The 17,448-nt window shown below is 35.6% G+C and overlaps 1 protein-coding gene across 1 annotated transcript in view; it reads right to left on the reverse strand.

The window, feature by feature from the left end:
- Positions 1–325: 325 nt before the first annotated feature.
- The window catches only part of LOC131860016 (cytochrome P450 76A1-like), a 41,361-nt gene continuing 24,238 nt past the window's right edge, over positions 326–17,448 (reverse strand). The window contains exons 2-5 of the mRNA XM_059214361.1: positions 5,117–5,169; positions 4,674–5,042; positions 4,451–4,508; positions 326–520 (exon numbers count right to left, since the gene is read on the reverse strand). Of these exons, the coding sequence (XP_059070344.1) occupies positions 326–520; positions 4,451–4,508; positions 4,674–5,042; positions 5,117–5,169 (675 nt within the window). The remainder of the gene's footprint in view (positions 521–4,450; positions 4,509–4,673; positions 5,043–5,116; positions 5,170–17,448) is intronic.

Here is a 17,448-nt window from a genome sequence, read left to right on the forward strand (position 1 = left end):
AGCTTTGGCACACTTTCAAGGTGGAAATCCTCTTTACTATTTGGAAAGATAGAAATGCCTACATATTTTCTCATTCTCAAATGGATTGTCAGATTTCTATGTATTCTAAAGCTACTATTTTCTCTAATGTATTATTTCAGATACAGGTGCAAGCCAATAAAGTGGCACTTGAAGTGGCTCACCTCTAGGTCCTCTTGGACCATTAGGACAATGCCCTGTACACTGTGGCCTGGGTCCTCGACTCGCCCTCCTCCTCCCACCACTGGTTGCCCTCTTGGGGCCGACGACGGAGTGGCTTCGTGTGCCCCTGCTCTCAGCCTCTGCCTCAGTGCGACTCCCGCCCCCCTCGGTGCACTCGCTCTCCTCCACCGCGGGCTAGCCAGGGGTGGTTTTCTGGTGGGCCGTCGAGGAGTGGGGATGGCTGGCCCTTTGATGATGCTCCTGCTCCTGGTACTACTTCTGGTTCGGGTTGGCCAGATTCAGATAAAGTCTTTTCACGGCTGGCCCTTGCAATCTCACCCTGGCGTGAGGAAGAAATCAAAGAAAAAGATGATAATGATGGTTGGACTCCTCCTGATGTCAATCCTAACCCCGCTATTGTATGGGGAAAGAGGGATGATAGAGCTTGGCTCTGCTGGCAATGCCTTGGCCGCTTGATGGCCTTTTTTTAATGTTTGTTATCTTAGATTTCTGGGCTTGGCCCATGACTTTCTGTTTTTTCGGGCTCTGCCCATGTGACTTTTGAGGTGTGCTTTCTTACCACCCAACCCTTTTTTTGTGAATATGTATTTAATCTCTTTATTAATATAGATTAGAGGCTTATTCATCAAAAAAAAAAAAAAAAAATTGTAGAAAGCTCTGAGTTTTATTTATGTATGGACTAAACCTTTTTCTTGAGGTTTAGAATTAGTGGTTGTTACTTGACATACATTGCTTCCTACAAGACATATAAGCACGTCTATTCAGACTGATCAACCTTTAGTTGTTGGACTCAGAGATTTTTTTTTTATTGACTATTAAACATACATTTTACTAAAGAAGTTTCTCATATAAGCACCTAAAATTTGATTTTATTTTATGCACCTAGTCCTAACATTTCTAGAAAGAAGACATACCAGCTCACCTAACATTGCTCCAAAGTAGACATGTTTCTATTTTTGGGAGGGAAATGTAAGTGTAGTATATTAAAACAAGTTTCAGATAATGAAGTGGGAAAAGTATATAAGAGATTCTTTTAAAGTAAGAAACATAAAGATAATTATAATCTATTTGAAAGATAAGTCTTTCGCATTCTTTTTGAAGAATCTTTTCCAGATCACCACTTTACTTAATTTGGGAAAAGTAGATAAGAGATTCTTTCAAATAAGATGAAAAATAGTACAAAAGGTAAAGACAATTATGACCTATGAAACAAAAGGCTGTCACACTTTTCTTGACAGACATTTTTAAGATCACCTCCTTACTTAATTTGAAAAAAGTAAAAAAGAGTCTCTTTTACATAAGAAGGAAAAATTGGAATGTAAAGATAATTGCAACCCATTTGAAAGAGAATGCTCTCACATTTTTCTTTAGGCACTTTTCTAAAGATCATCTACCTACTTAATTTGGAAAAAGAAAATAAGATATTCTTTTAAATCAAATGAAAATTGTAGGAAATGTAAAGATGATTGCAACCTATTTGAAAGGGAAGGCTCTCACACTTTGCAAACACACCTTTTTAAAATTAGCTTCCTAATGTGTTTTATTATCCTGATTTATTTTCTCTATGGTGTACTTATTTTTCTTGGACCGCTTCTATACCTAATTTTTTCATTGTTTTATTAATTATGGACTTACAAATTCACTTATCTTATGATGATGGACCACAATGTGTGTATCTAAAATATTGATGCAAAAATTGAAAACACAATTTTTGCATGAAGCTCTTCAACTTAATCTAATAAACCCAAAACTTGATGCTTATTACCATATATCTTTTTTTCATCTTTTTGAGCAAAATATAATAAGAGCTTTCTCTTACAAAAAGAAAATATGAGAGCATGGAACTACTTAAAAACCTTCTATTTTAGGCTTGAAAGTATTGATCTCTATAAATAAGTTCAGGTTAAAGTATCCTATAATAGAACCATTTCACATATCCATGCATCAACTATTATGATAGATTCTACAAAAATGAGAAAATTCAACTTTTGTCAGTAGTTATATTATTTCTTTGATATCATAATCCTCTGATGAATGATAGAAGAACATCCAAACTAGCTTGAAATTCATAGATTATGTTATTAAGTTTTAAGGTTGATCATGTTCCCAATATTTCTTCGTATCATCCCATTCAAATCATTGCTAGATGCCCAACTGTAACCAAAATAAAAGGAATGATTCTTTAGACAAAATTATTACACTTCATTATTCTAGAGCCACTAGTTCTAGATTAGATGAAAATAAATAGTTTGTGAATGTTGTTGTTGCATTAAATAATATGCACAAATTATTCATATGGATTAATAAATGCAAGTGAAGAGCTAATACACATACATTTTCTCTAATATTTTCAAGTTATCAATCTTTAGAAAGTTTATCATAAATATTGTTCAAAGAAAGCACCTTAGAAAAAAAAAAGAATTTGATCATTTGATCATTCAAAATTACTTTAATACTATACTTGGAGATGAAAGATGCAAACAACATACCGATCTCCTTACCAAATGCAACAACACGTGTGTATACACATGTGTCAATTTTAGAGAGAGAGAGAGAGAGAGAGAGAGAGAGAGAGAGAGAGAGAGAGAGAGAGAGAGAGAGAGAGAGAGAGAGAGAGAGAGAGAGAGAGAGTGAGAGTTAATTCAAATTGGAGGATGTCCAAGCTACCTATAAAATAAAATTAGACAAAATATTTCTTCTAATCGATAGATGATTGAATAGTAGGGGCTCCAGCCGAATTGTAGGGTTTGACTGTAGTGCCAGCCCCCACCCAATTCTATGAGGGTGAATTTTTCTACCAAGGTGGTCATGAATGTGATTTTTTCCCCCAAATAGTTTAAACATTCGAAAGCCTTTCATTTTGTAATACAATCCCATAAATTTCAAGATAAATCAGCACAAATGCAATGGCAAGACTATAGAAAATAAACTATAACTTGAGGTGCTTACATATTTTGGGGGCTTCAATTAGCCCAATTGTGAAGGAATTGGACTCATTAGATTGTATTTTGTGAGAATACTACCAGAAACACCACTATTAATGCTTATACATGAATAAAGCACAAACCCTAACACTTGAGTGGAATAATCTGTGTGTAAGGGATCAAGTAGGAAAATTTAGAGACTTTTGGGGAGATTACAAATACTTTGTATATATGAGACTTTCACAACTCAATTGTTTTTTATGTCAGTTACAAAAATTAAGTGCACAAGTTATTTCATACCAGTGAACCCTTCAAAAAACCATCTCTCATAAGCTTGAATGTTTCACTTGATAGTCACACTACATATGTTAATGCTCTGAGTGGCATGGAAAAATGAATAAGTTAAAGGAAACATGAATTCGGAGCATTAAAATCCTACAAGACATGCCCAAAGTAAAAAGAAAGGAAAATAATTAAGAAAAAATCAAGGTTATGGAATGATATAAAAAAAAAAAAAAATTCCTTCAAGATCAAGGGGTGTTTCAAACAGAATTCACTTCATACCAATATTAGAGGATTCTCATTCTCTACTAATTTTCTCTACTCAAAGTGTGATATTCAGAATGTCGCCTTATATAGGTACAAACAAAGAGTTTAATGCTTCAAAACCCAATACAAAATAAAATTGAATTCAAATAGAATCTGATTTGATATAATACAATCAAATGCAATCTTAAATCAATCTTAGCAATTGGATTTGATTTAAGATTCAATGCTTTGGTAAGTTGTTGTTTTTTAAGTAGTTTTTCAGGTGTGAAACAAGTTTGAGATGAAAATTCCACACGATATAGCCTATTCGCTAATAATTTATTTTATTCTTTTACATACATATTGTGGGTACAAATTCAGTTTACTATAATTGTAACTTTGTCTATCTCTAACAATACAACTTCTAGTTGCATAAAAGTTAGCATTTTTTCATACCTCAATTAATTACCAAGATAAATAATCGCAATTTATATGATTATAAGATGAATGTTTATTTATTGTTGACAACTCCATATATATATATAATAAAATAATGATTATATTAACAGCTAACTACAAAAACCTATCAAGTTAATAAACTACATCTCTTATATTTCAGATCAGCTTTATGGTTTTCTAAAATTAAATTCTCTAATATTTAAATATGTTTTTGTTGGTATGTGTATATTGAATCTCATGATATTGTTAGTACTTCAATAATTTCTGGAAGCAATAACCAGATAAGCTTCATTGGCCTCTACAATGTTCCTTCAAAAAAACACTTACAATATGTTTACCTTTGAAAATGTTTCTGATCTAAAACATGGAAGGCTCTCATTTATCCTTGGCATTAAGCTGAACAAAAACAAAAGAGTTCAATGGTCTATAACTAGACTTCTTGCTAGTATAGATGATGGGAACAATGAGGCTTGAGGGTAACTTCCAAAGGCATTTCCCTTGGCATTGTCAAACCAATCCCTTCATTCATTTCAATCACTCTTCCATCTGGAACAAACCAACCAAAGCTCTGTAACAACCTTGCCAAAGTTGTTTGTACCATACATATTGCCAAAGAAGCCCCTGAACATCCTCTTCTCCTTGCCCCAAAAGTAATCATTCCCTCTCATTATGTTTTCTATCACTACTTCTTTCTCCATAAAAGGCTCTGGTATAAACTCTAATGGTTTATTCCAAACTTTTGGGTCCTTGTGAATTGCCCATGCATTTACCATTAGCAATGTTCCTATAGGAATATGATAACCTCCCAGCATGCAATCTTCAATAGATTTGTGTGGCACAAGCAAAGGTGCCGGTGGATGAAGACGCAATGTCTCTTTAACTATTGCTTGCAAGTATTTTAACTGGTGTATATCTGTTTCCTCCACCAATCTGTTTCATCCAACTTTAGAATCAAGTTCATCTTGTGCCTTTTTCATGACATGGGAATGTCGCATAACAATGACAGTGTCCACTCCAGTGTAACTGAAGACGTACCAGTTCCTGCATTTAACATAGCCTACATGGCAACAAGAAAAAGAGATAAAATCAAAAGTGTGCAAAAAATTTATTTATAATATTTGGGACATTCAAATATTTTTTATTGGCAAAGATGTCATAATAAATCATATGGTTTTAAAGATGCTATCATTCTCATATCCTCCGCTTCTAAGCACTAGACTGATAAATGGAGGAACTCAAGGCCCTTTAGGACATTTATGTCTTGATATAAGGGAGGGCTTTGAAAGGTTAGATTGATGTAGGTGAGGGCATTTGTACCATGATCTAAGGGATGAGAAGTTAATGTGCCTGAAAGAATCCACCTCTTCATCGTTCTTATTTCTTGGCTGTACTAAGTTGCCTTCTTATTTCTCATTATTTTCATTGATAGATTTTGATTATGTTTTTATATTTTTTAATCTTAATTATCAATTTTATCATATCTCTACAATTCATAAATATATAATTTAATTTAGCTTTTTAAAAATTTGATTGTTTATATTTTTTGCATTAATATTTTAGATTATACTTCATGATTTATCATTAAAATATTAGAAAATATTATATATATATATATATATACTTATACTTTTATTAATCTGACTCGATTGCAAGGAGCATTCTCAACCATTTCAGGGATCCAAGAAATTACATTAATGCTCGTAAACCATCTGTCATCAAATCATAAGCCAAAATTCTGGGAGAAAAAGGTAAATATAGTTCAAGTTTGTCTACGTTAGCTGCCAATGTCTAAGTTTTGGCTTTTTTCTCCTCTAAAAATGATTTTCTAATTTTTTGTGGGGTATGAGGGTTCAGAAGGATTGTTCTGAGACATAGGGTTTTCGATCTTGGTTAAATTAGTTTTTAATTGAAATAATATTAAGGTTGATACTGAAATTGATCAGGATTCAGGATTGTTTTATTCAAAATATGAGCAGAAACTTAAGTGATTTTATGGATGTTGATTACAATGTTTTTAAAGGTTTGTGATTCTTACTACTGTGTTTTTTGTTTGTGTATTAATTTTTTTTATAGTTTTTCTTATTTATTTCATCATAGTTAATTTCAGTATTACTAGTTAATTTCAGTATTACTAGTTAATTTCAATATTATTATTTTTAAATGGTTTTTATGTTGGTCTATTTTTAGCAAAGAAGAAAGATCATATTTGATATTCAATGTATTTGCTATCTGTAGAAGAACAAATATTTATACCATGTCTATGAAGATTGTCCAGATTTCCTTATCTCTTCCTAATTGTCTATTTCCAGTCCATCTAAAGTTTTTTTAATTCCCTTGCCCTCTGGTATCACATGAAATGGTTTTGATCCTAAAAACTATGTACATAATCTAAACAATCTAACTCCTAGAGTCTGATTCTCCACTATTTAAACAAGAATTTGCAAAACACAAATACCAAAACCAGCAATGTCAAAACAACTTACTAGAGCAGTTGCCTTAATAAATGTGTCTTTATCAGGAATTGCTTAACCATTCTCCTTTGCCTATGAGATCAACACATCAATAAAAAAGTCTTCCATCACTCTCTCCTCTTTTGACCCTTTCTCCCTGTGCTTGTCCAGAATTCTCTGCAAATACAAGCCTAACTTCCCATGTAACTTCTTCATAGCCTTCTCTTACCCTTGCAAATCAAGCCACTTCAACCAAGGTATATAATCCCCAATAGAAATTACTCCTTTTAGGATAAATGACTCCTCAATCAGATGGGTAACAGATCTACTAGAATACCTCATTCCTCCCCAAAATAATTGTCCTCTATAATCATAGTCATCAGGATTTTAAAAGCTAATTGGGACAAAACATTTCTCATGTTCACAATACCTTGCAATTGTGACTGTTGAAACATAGAATTTATTGCGTTACAAATCTCTTTAATTCTCTTGGGTCTAAATGATTGGATTCTTTTAGAAAACAGAATCTCAAGTACACAGATTTTCGAGCCATAAGGAGCCCAACCCAGTTAGAATAATTGTAGCCCAAATGTTGTGTATGTGCAAACCTAGGGCAAGAACCAAAAGCCTTATCATTTACTGTAAAACATTCTTGGGCTAAATACGAAGAACTTATCACCAAAACATGACAACTACCAAATTTGAGATGCATAATGGGCTCATAGATTGATGAGAGTGAATTTACAATCTGATGAATTGGCCCAATTTTATCTCTGAGAAGATGAAGGTGACCAATCACAAGAATAGCTCTGGGTGTTGGGATGTGAAGTTTGACTCTTCATTTCTTCTTCCCCATCTTTGTCCCTTCATCTTCTGTTGAAGACTATTGTATAAATATGAGGGTAAATATCTATGTATGCAAGCTGCAATAATAATAAAGATCTATGCTCTTCTTTTCTTGTGGATGTAGACAAAGTGGTGAGCCACGATACATTCTTGTGTTTGTGTATATAATTTTTGGTTTTCCAATTTGTCTTCTGTTTTAACAATTGGTATCAAAGCGGTTACAAGATCCAGGGAGAGAAGGGTTTAAGGAGAGGATGATTAAGGATAAAGCAGATGATAGCCATGCCCATGTGTTGGTGTAATTTGTGAATTCTAAATTTGAGTTTTCAGAACTGGATGCTATGTTCTGGTTCCTGCCAAGATTGCCAAATATATGGCAGCTGAGAAATTGTCCCCAATTACTAGATAGGCCTTGTGATTCAACCTGTCATTATATTTTTAATTTGAGTGGGTATTAGAGGACGTTGTCAAAAAGGCTAAGTGCTTTAAAATAAAATAAAAGATTATGAGGAGCTGCGAGAGTAGTTTGTAGGTATGTGGAGATGAAAAGACCACGTGAGGGAAGATAGGAAAATTTAGTGAAGTGAACGGAATGCATAGTGAAAGAAGAAATAAATTTGATAGGGAATAAGAAATGTGAAGAAGAGAAAATTTATGGAGACATCGAATTGCAGAGTGGGCTGAAGAATTATGACCTTGAGAAGGATAAGTGCTTTAGCGGCTCGTCAAGCTTTGACACATTCCTCACCCCAATATGAGTTTCTACACACTTGGTGATACCCAAAGGTTGAAGAGGTTGAGATGCCCAAGGAAACACTTTCATCTCCATCAACAGTATTCCTATCGGGGAGATTATTAAGAAATATTGGCAAAGATGACCTTGTTGGGATTGCTGGATATCATTGGCATATGATGAACCGACATGTTGATATGATGATAATGTACATTGTCAATGATGTCAGTAAGTTCAAGTGAACCGTTATGAAGAGGTATGAGGAGATGCAGTGAACCGGTGTCAGGGTTTCACTAAGTGTGACTACCGGTTGGTAGTCTCATCTCTAGGGCTATCGGTTTGGTGATCTAGCTTGTGCGATGTAACCGATGATACTCTGTGATGAGTTATCTAAGAGATGTGAAAGAGACCAAGGTGCCACATCAGCCTTGTGCATGTGAAGGATTTTCTTGAGGATCTTGCATGAGAAGATCGACCACGTTCTACCTTAGGAATGATCATTCTTCTTAACAGTATGAGAAGAGAGCGTGATGGGTTACTGATTCCCATGTGCGGTAATGAATGAATGATACAGATTCTCTTGTGATCTGTTTGAAATTGTAATGCTCTATGCAATGTGTTGTAAACCTAAGATGCTTAGGGTTTAGGTTTTATGCTACCGACCTAACTGCTTCCTATAAGGTCGATGATGTTTGTTATTGTAAAGTTGTTGGAAAATTTTGTGTGTGTGTATCCGAGTGATGAGATACTTGCCAGACCAGTAAGAGGAAAACTGCAGAGTGTGATTGCAAAGTAGAGGAAATGAAAAGGATCTGCCTTGGCATATAGTGTTGTTATCAGATCAGAGTTTTACCTGTTGTCTTCTAATCATTTCAACAGTTGGAAAATCCCTTTACCAGGTAGCTTTAACAAGCTTATTGTAAAACATGTAATCAAGTGACTCAAGATCATTGAGTTCTTCAAATCCTCTAGCGAGGTAACCTTTAACAGGGTTTCAACCTTTAACAGGGTATATAGCCATCCCTTAATCGGGTGATCTCTAATAGGATCGGTTCCTAGCAGAACCTATTGTAAAGTCTTTAAACAAACTAGGCTCCTAACAGGGTGAGCTTCAAAAGAGTTCAAAAACAAGCTTGTGGGTATTCATCCCCATCGTGGTTTTTCCCATTTGGGTTTCCACATGAAAAATCTGTGTGTTATGTGTTATGCATTTTTTATGTAATGTTTATGAACTGTTTAGTTGAAAGATTATGCATGCAGAGTTAATGGGTTATGGTATTATTAGTATACCACATGCATATGTTTATGGGTGAAGTTGATATCAAGTATTGATCGTATTTGAAGTTTTCAAATTTATCAGTTTATGGTGTCTGGTGTCTTACTATGTTTAACCTATTTTGTCATGGTTAAATTTCAGTAATGGTGATAACCAGTTGGTATTGTTTTAACTAGATAAGTTATTGAGAAAGATTTTTGTCTATACTGATTCATCTCCCCTCTCAATACTAGTTGGGGCATCTATTGTTCATCATTATTCATCAATTGGTATTAGAGCACATTCAGGTCCTCGGTGATATAAGCTTAACCACTTGAGGTAAAAGATCATGTTGTAATGATGAAGAGGGAAGGTCTTAAGTTTAATAGAGATAACTTTAAGATATGGAAGGATAGAATGAAGATTTACATCAATAGTATGGGTGCTCAACACTAGAGCTATGTTGAGAATGCCTATGTGGCTCCCATTGGCACTCTGACTGATGATCAAAAGAGATAGATCTAGGAAAATGGGCAAGTCATTGAAGCCCTTATAAGCAGCCTATTAGATATTGAGTTTATTGATGTACAAGACAAGGACACACCTAAGGATGTATGGGATGCACTGGAAAACATCTATGGTGGTGATGAGCATGTAAAGAAAGCTAAGGAAGAGAGCCTTAGAGGTAAATTTGAGGATATGAGGATGGTTGAAGGTGAAACCATTTAGCAGTATGACATTAGGATTAAGACTGTGGTTGGAGATATCAAAAGCATTGGTGGAACTATTGATGATACCACTATTGTTAGTAAAGTCCTTAGATCATTGTTACCAGTCTATGCACTTAGAGTTGCTGCTATCTAGGAACTAAGGTCTATTGATAAAACCAAGATATCCTTAGATTCTATTTGTATGCGGGAAAAGTGGGTCAATAAAACTTAATATGTGAAAATATTGTTAAAAACTTGTCCACACACACACACAGGACTTCTTGATGCAAGCTATGGAGTAATAACATATTACTCAGCTTCCCAAGGTGGGTCCCATGGTTCTCTATCTCACAATGTCCCTCAAACCAATGTTTTTGCTCTCAGATCTCTGAGCAAAATGGTTTAGGGATGGCAAATGTAAGAACGAGGGATGCTTTGATAATTTTTAGAATCAAAGGTATGCTAAGCTATGCATGATCCTAGAAATGTAATAAACTAAATGATAAGATGACAAGATTAGTATAAATACTATCCTAACATGATATATTAGTCTATGATTGAGCTAAATGATAATGAAATTATTCTAAGCATGCATATTTAGACTAATTCCTGATTTAAAAGAGGCTAAAATGGTGAGCATAAAAATGATATGAAAGCTTGAATGTATTTGAGCATAAGTGTGATACTACAAATTTTGATTATCATTCAAATGGAGGAATGAGAGCTCTATTTATAGCAAAAACAGAGCAATGGATGGTCAGGATTGAAAGATTCAATCAAGGGTTGAGTTTGAAAGTTGGGGATCCATGTGCACAATTTGCACCAATGAAATGGTGACAAGTGTCAACATAGGGTTGGGTTGAGAGAAGGGGTTGGAGGCATTAAAGGCCTGAGAAGACCTCATGGTTATCTAGAGGGTAAGGGTCAAGCTTAAGTTAGGCTTACCCACTAGATTAAGATTTAATCCAAGGATAAACCTTTGTGCAAATGATTAAGAGATAATCATGGTCAAAGCATTAAAGGTCTGATGAGACCCTTGGGTTGGGTGAAGGTTGAGTTAAAACAAATGTTTTAACCATATAAGAGGGTTTGAGTTAACCATTAATGGTTATTGAAGACTTCGGGGGATTTAGTGGTTGAAGGTTGGAAGCCTTTAATGGCTATTAAAGACTTTGAGGAATTAAGTGGTTGAAGGTTGAAAACCTTTAATGGTTATCAAAGACTTTGAGGTTTGAGAAGTGACTTCCCTTTGCTTAGGGATGTGACAAAGTTTAGGATGATGGGTTAGGCTAATTAGAAGCATTTAGAAGAGTCTAGAAGACATTAGAAAGGGGTTTAGGAAGCAAGTGGGAAATGTAGGAGAATGCAAGTGGATGGAGGGATAATAGGATTTAATTGAATTTAATGAATTTCATTCAATTTGGTTGCAATTAAATAAATTAGATTTATTTAATTTAGGATAACTATTTAATTAAATTTGAATTTAATTAAAAGTGGATAGGGGGGATTTATTTGAATAAAATGATTTATTCATTAAATGGGTATAGTGAATTTTATTTAAATAAATTGAGTAATTTATTTAATTAAATAGAGGAATGTGGATAATTTAATTAAATTGGATTTAATCAAATAGAGAAATGAACATAAAATATTCATTTAGGAATATGGTCATTTTTATACGTCTACATTTTGCCCCTCTTTGAAGTGACGTGTGTGCACATGTTATTTCAAAGAAAATGATGCCTTATCATGATTTATGATCAAATGCAATTTTTGTGTCGCTCTTTTGATTTGCAATTTGTGCCCTGGATTTGATTTGATGGTGATGCCCCAGATTCGATATTTGATGGTGATGCCCCCTCGGGAGATGAATCAATATTTTGAAAATTTTTGATTTAATTTGATGAGTTGTGTATGATGTGTATAATTTCGTGCATGTAAAATGTGTGCAAATTGATTCATCTCCTGATAAGTTACAAATGTTATGGTATAGGGGAGACCACGACCGTATTATAGGTCCATTCGGCTAACCCTAATTTCATTTTCCTCCTATAAAAGGGGAAAAGGGCTTGAATTAGATTCATTTGTGCTTTATTGACTTTGGAGAAAGAGAATTTGTTCTGTAGAGAAAATGCCTATTCTGTATCATAGTGTAAAGCGGAAAATCGCGATCGAACCCTAGTTGCTCTCCCCTCTTCCAACTCTGAGGAGAGAGAAGGGAGGTTGCTAGGGTTGATGGTTTTCACTTAGGGGAGAGACTTTACATTCAAAAGAGGGGTTGAAACCCACAAGATCCAATCCCACACAATGCAAGATTGGATGCTAAAATGTGTTTCAAGGGTTAAGAAAGCAAGGCTACCCTCTTTTGTAAAGAATGTTGATAGAAGAATTAAGCTAGGAATGCATAGAAAGTGACAAAGATTCACTTATAAACTAAGATAGGGATATAGGGTGAAGCTGCGGACCTGGAATTAGCAGTAGAATGTCGATACCGCGTTGTCCTACAAATTTGAGCAAAACTTGTCGGGACGATGGCGCCCGGCACCATGGTCCTCTGAAAAATCCGTGAAACGAAGGGGGATCTGTTCGTCTCTGCACAAGGATTCCAAATCTTCAATTTCAGCCGCGTACCTGCAACCTACACATAGAAAAGCGAAGATGATTGGGGGGTTAGGGATTAGGGGTTTGCCTTTAGGTCAAACCCCAGTTTTGGAATTAACCAAGAAATGAGAAATGTTGTAAATGTAAATGACTGTAATGTAAAACAAGTACTAATACCTTGTTGTAAGGATGTTTGTATCCTTATGTGTGAAGGTATAGATGTTGTTGTTTGTTGTATGTAATATGTTGTGTGTAGCATGTAGTAAGTGATCTCCTCTTCAATGGTTGAATCCTTGTCTTGAATGCAACACTTAGCCTTGAATGGAGACTTAGAAGGAATGCTTGAATGCTTGAATGCTTGAATGCTTGAATGTTTGAGTATTGTTTCCACGCTTTCTCCGTCATGTATGTATATATCCAAATGAGAGAGGAAAATGTAGTTTATATACTTGCCAATTAGGGTTAATAGACTGATTTTCCCAACCTTAGGCCGACCAGGAAACAATAATTTCCAAATTGCAAACAAAAAGACCCGAGACCCCATAAGAGACCGGGCCCAAAATAGGCCCAGGGACCAGGGCACTGGGCACCATGGTCTTGGGGGACCAGGGCACTGGGCGCTCTGGTCCCACCTCCCGGGACAGTAGGGTGCAAATGAGGTTCAGGCCAGGGTTCTAGAAAATGCAGTTTTTAGTGTCAAAAACAGGTTTCAGGGTCTCCATTCAGGTTGCATGTTGCGTCGCCATCGTGAAGACCGAAATGCAGTCGAAATTGCAAGTGTCGCAATTTTAGGACGCTACATTTAGCCCCCACTTTAGCGGGAGTATGTATGCTCATACTTCCGGTAAAGTACAAGGAAACAACATTGAAAGACTTTCACCACGTCAAGGAGGCAAGATACACCAAGCCCCCAGTGGACTAAGGATCTTACGACTTCGATTGACAAAGTAAAAGGGAAGATCACGAGGGAGAACCATGATTGTCAGTAGTAAGGTTCCCTCACTATGAGTCATGCAAAAGAAATACCAAAAATTTTCAAGGCAAAGCTAAGTTCGCCAAGAAATTTTCAAGTATCCTGAAGGGATAGACAGGGTGTATGCCCCCCTATGTTAAAGTGATCACACACGCCTCAATGGGGGTGATTGTTTTAACGTAGTGATACACATAAGAAATGAGAAAGGGAAGGAGGACGTTATCACAAAGATTTAGCCCCCAAGTGTGAGATAAACCCAAGGATAATAAACACAAAACACAAAGTATGAGGTGACTTCGCTTTCCTCGGGGTCAGTATGCTGTATGATAATTCATGTATATATATCATATGTATGTATGCATAATTGTTCTTCATTCCCCAATCAAGGAAGGTCACCTAGAAGAAGGGAACACATGTGTCTTTTGAGTCAACATGAGAGAGACCAAAAGAGATCTCAATGCTTTGCATCGTCCTCAAGTAGACAACACTAAGGACAACAAATAGAAGAATGAGAATAACATATAGAAGAAGTAACACAAGAGAGGAGGAGAGAGTCTGCTATGCTAATGTAACTAGTCTAGCACATCATCTACCCCCCGATCTTGCTGATCAATGTTTTGGGAAGGCAGGGAACACGCTAGAGGAGGAACATCCAACACAACAGATGGAGCTATCACAAGATCCAAACAAGGGCTATGTTCATGTTCCGAGCCACGTTGTTCTTGTCTAGGAGCTAGGATAAGTGCTTTAGAAAATTCGTTAGATAAATGGTTATCAATATCAACAAGTTCATATTCACTATCAGAAGCAAGAGGAGTAATATGTTCATCATGAATAACATTTTCATCTATATCATCATCAAGATTTATAAAAATAGGATCTTTAACTCACACAGGATCAAGACCATCATGCATCTTATGTTTAGGAGATTTAGGCTCAATTTCCGGTTGAGGAGAAAATGGAATAATGCTTGTTGAAGGTGTCTTTGGAGATTGCAAAGTTTGAGAAGCAGCTGCTTGAGCTCTAAGACGACGCTTTCGTCGGCGTTCACGTGCAGAACGATTTCGTCTAGTCTTAGTAGGAAGTGGAGAAGATTGAGGAGAAGGAATGTTCTTATCCTTATCACTTGGGTGTTTAGGTTGTGGTCTCTTAGGCTGGATAATAGGAGAAGAAGAAGGTCTCTTCTCTCTATAAAAAGAAGGAGGAGGAACTGCTCCATATAAAGGAGGAATTTTTGGTTTAGGAAGAAGACCAAATCCATCATGACGAGGAGGTATAGGTCTACTTTTAGAAGGTTTATTAGGCATAGACATAGTCACATCCATAGGAATGGGTTGGGAATCTTCTTGAGGAAAGACATTAGTTTTATCTTTCAAAGGAAGAACTTCCTTCTCAAGAATGATAGGAATGTCAAGTTTAGGTGTTCTAAGTTCGCTTAAAGATAGGATCATATCTGTTTTCCACTTTTGATAAGATTTGAAAAGATGATCACTTTGCGGAGGAAGAGATTGGAATTGTTTAGGCCAAAAGTAATCAATAGGAACACTAGAAGTTCTTTCAGCTGGTTTAAAGAGACTATGATTGACAGTAACAACTTCACCATTATGGGGAAATTTCAAACATTTATGTATAGGAGAAGCAATAGCTTTCATGGAAGATAGCCAAGGATAGCCAAGCTTCACACGAAATTGTTTGGATGAAGGAATAATAGCAAAGTTCACATCAAGAGATTTGTTATGAACTTCAATAGGCAATGTAATAGAACCAATTGCAGGAGAAGAAAATGCATCAAATAATTTCACAATCACATCTGTTTTGTCATAGATCACTTGATTCAATTGCAAAGTAAAAAGAAATTCTTCAGTAATAACATTAACCATGCACAAAGGATCAATAAGCACTCCACGGCAAGGTGTATTCTTAACTTTTGCAACTATGTATAAAGGACCATCAGGTGCCCTAATGGTTTCACTAGAATCAAATGTAATGGAAGGTTCTTTAGGAATTTCTTGCTGCTCTACAAAGTTAATCACATTCGGAGTCATAGACACAAGACCATCAGATGAGAGAGAGGAATCATTAGCCTCAATCACATTAGAGGTATGAGAAGGTAATGGATCAGTAAAAATCTGAAGATTTTGGTTAGGAGGAGCTACAGATGTGTTGCCTTTATCATTCACTCCAGAAACAGAAATAGTATTATTATCAATCAAATCTTGAATTTTACCCTTTAAAGAAAAACATTTTTCAGTATCATGCCCAGGCTGACGATGAAATTGACAAAAAGCTTTGTTATCAAAATAAGGTGAAGTAATCTTTGCAGGATCAATTTGCCTTATAGGAGGAAGAGTAAGCACATTTTGTTCCAATAACTTATTCATAATACTATGCAATGATTCATTCAAAGGAGTATACTTTCTTTCTTTCTTGAAAAATTTAGAAATAGGAGGCACACCTGATGCTGCATTCACATTGTTGTTGATGATGTTTTCATTGAATTTGATGGAATCTCTGTTCGGTTTAAACTTCCCAAATGGTTGTTGACTGCTATCACCCTTATCACTCGGAGCCATAGGATGTGATTGTTCCATTTGACTCACAGTCAGTTGATAATTGTGAAGAGTTGCACACAACTGTTGGAAAGAAGTAAACTCAGAAAATAGAAGTTTGTCTCGAATATCGTTTTGTAAATTAGAAATAAAGATTCTTTGAATATCATTGTGAGGCACTGGAAAAGAAATTTGAGCATACAAATGTTTATATCTACCAATGAAATCAGTCACTTTTTCTTTAACACCTTGTTTACAATGCATTAAATCAATCAAAATAACTTTAGGACTTATATTGTTTTGAAATTGTTGAATGAAAGCATTTACAAGTTGTTCAAAAGAAGTAATAGAATAAGAAGGCAACAAGCAATACCATTGTAGGGCTTTGTCTCTTAATGTTCTAGTAAACAATTTTGCAAGCAACCTTTGGTCATAAGCAAAATCAGTACATATTGTTTGAAAAGTCTTAACATGTGTTAGAGGATCACCTTTACCATTATAAAGCTCCAAATGCGGGATTTCAACATGCTTAGGAGGGATAGCTCGAACAATGTCAAGAGAAAGTGGGCTCGCAACATCAAATGTGGGCACACTAAACTTAGATTGATTCATAGAGGCAATTTGTTGCTGTAAAGAAGAGACAGTTTGTGCAAGATTGTTAATGGTCGCTTCAGTCGAAGAATTCATATTAGATGTGTTAGATTGAGATGGAGGTGTTATGTTATTGAAAGAAGCTAAAGAGTAAGGTGGTGGGACTCTATGATAATTAGTCATAGGAGATGATTGGACAGGAGGAACACTACAAGGAGGAATAGAATGGTTAAATGAATTGCCCCCTTGCATCATATTCATTTGCGGAGATGTAATAGGAACACTCATTGAAGGGATGAATGAAGAAGTTGGATTAAATGAAGGAAGAAGGTTAATTGAAGAAGGAGGATTTCCCCCATGACTGGTAATCACAGGAGGAATGTCTTGTATAGAAGTAGTCATTATGTTTGATGTAAAGGTAGGTATGCTAGCAATAGAAGTTGTCAAGGGAATAGAATGATTGACTTGAGTAGGAGGTTGTGTATAACCTAAAGATTCGGCACAACTCTTCATAGGCATCACATTCGAATCCACAATGTGTGCAATACCATGCAAGATATCAATTCCATTCTTATCACTTTGAAGCATATGTTTTAGACCCTCAATTAAAGGAAGAGCTTGACTATCG

The sequence above is a fragment of the Cryptomeria japonica genome, chromosome 11, assembly GCF_030272615.1.
Source record: "Cryptomeria japonica chromosome 11, Sugi_1.0, whole genome shotgun sequence".
NCBI classification, from domain to species: domain Eukaryota; kingdom Viridiplantae; phylum Streptophyta; class Pinopsida; order Cupressales; family Cupressaceae; genus Cryptomeria; species Cryptomeria japonica.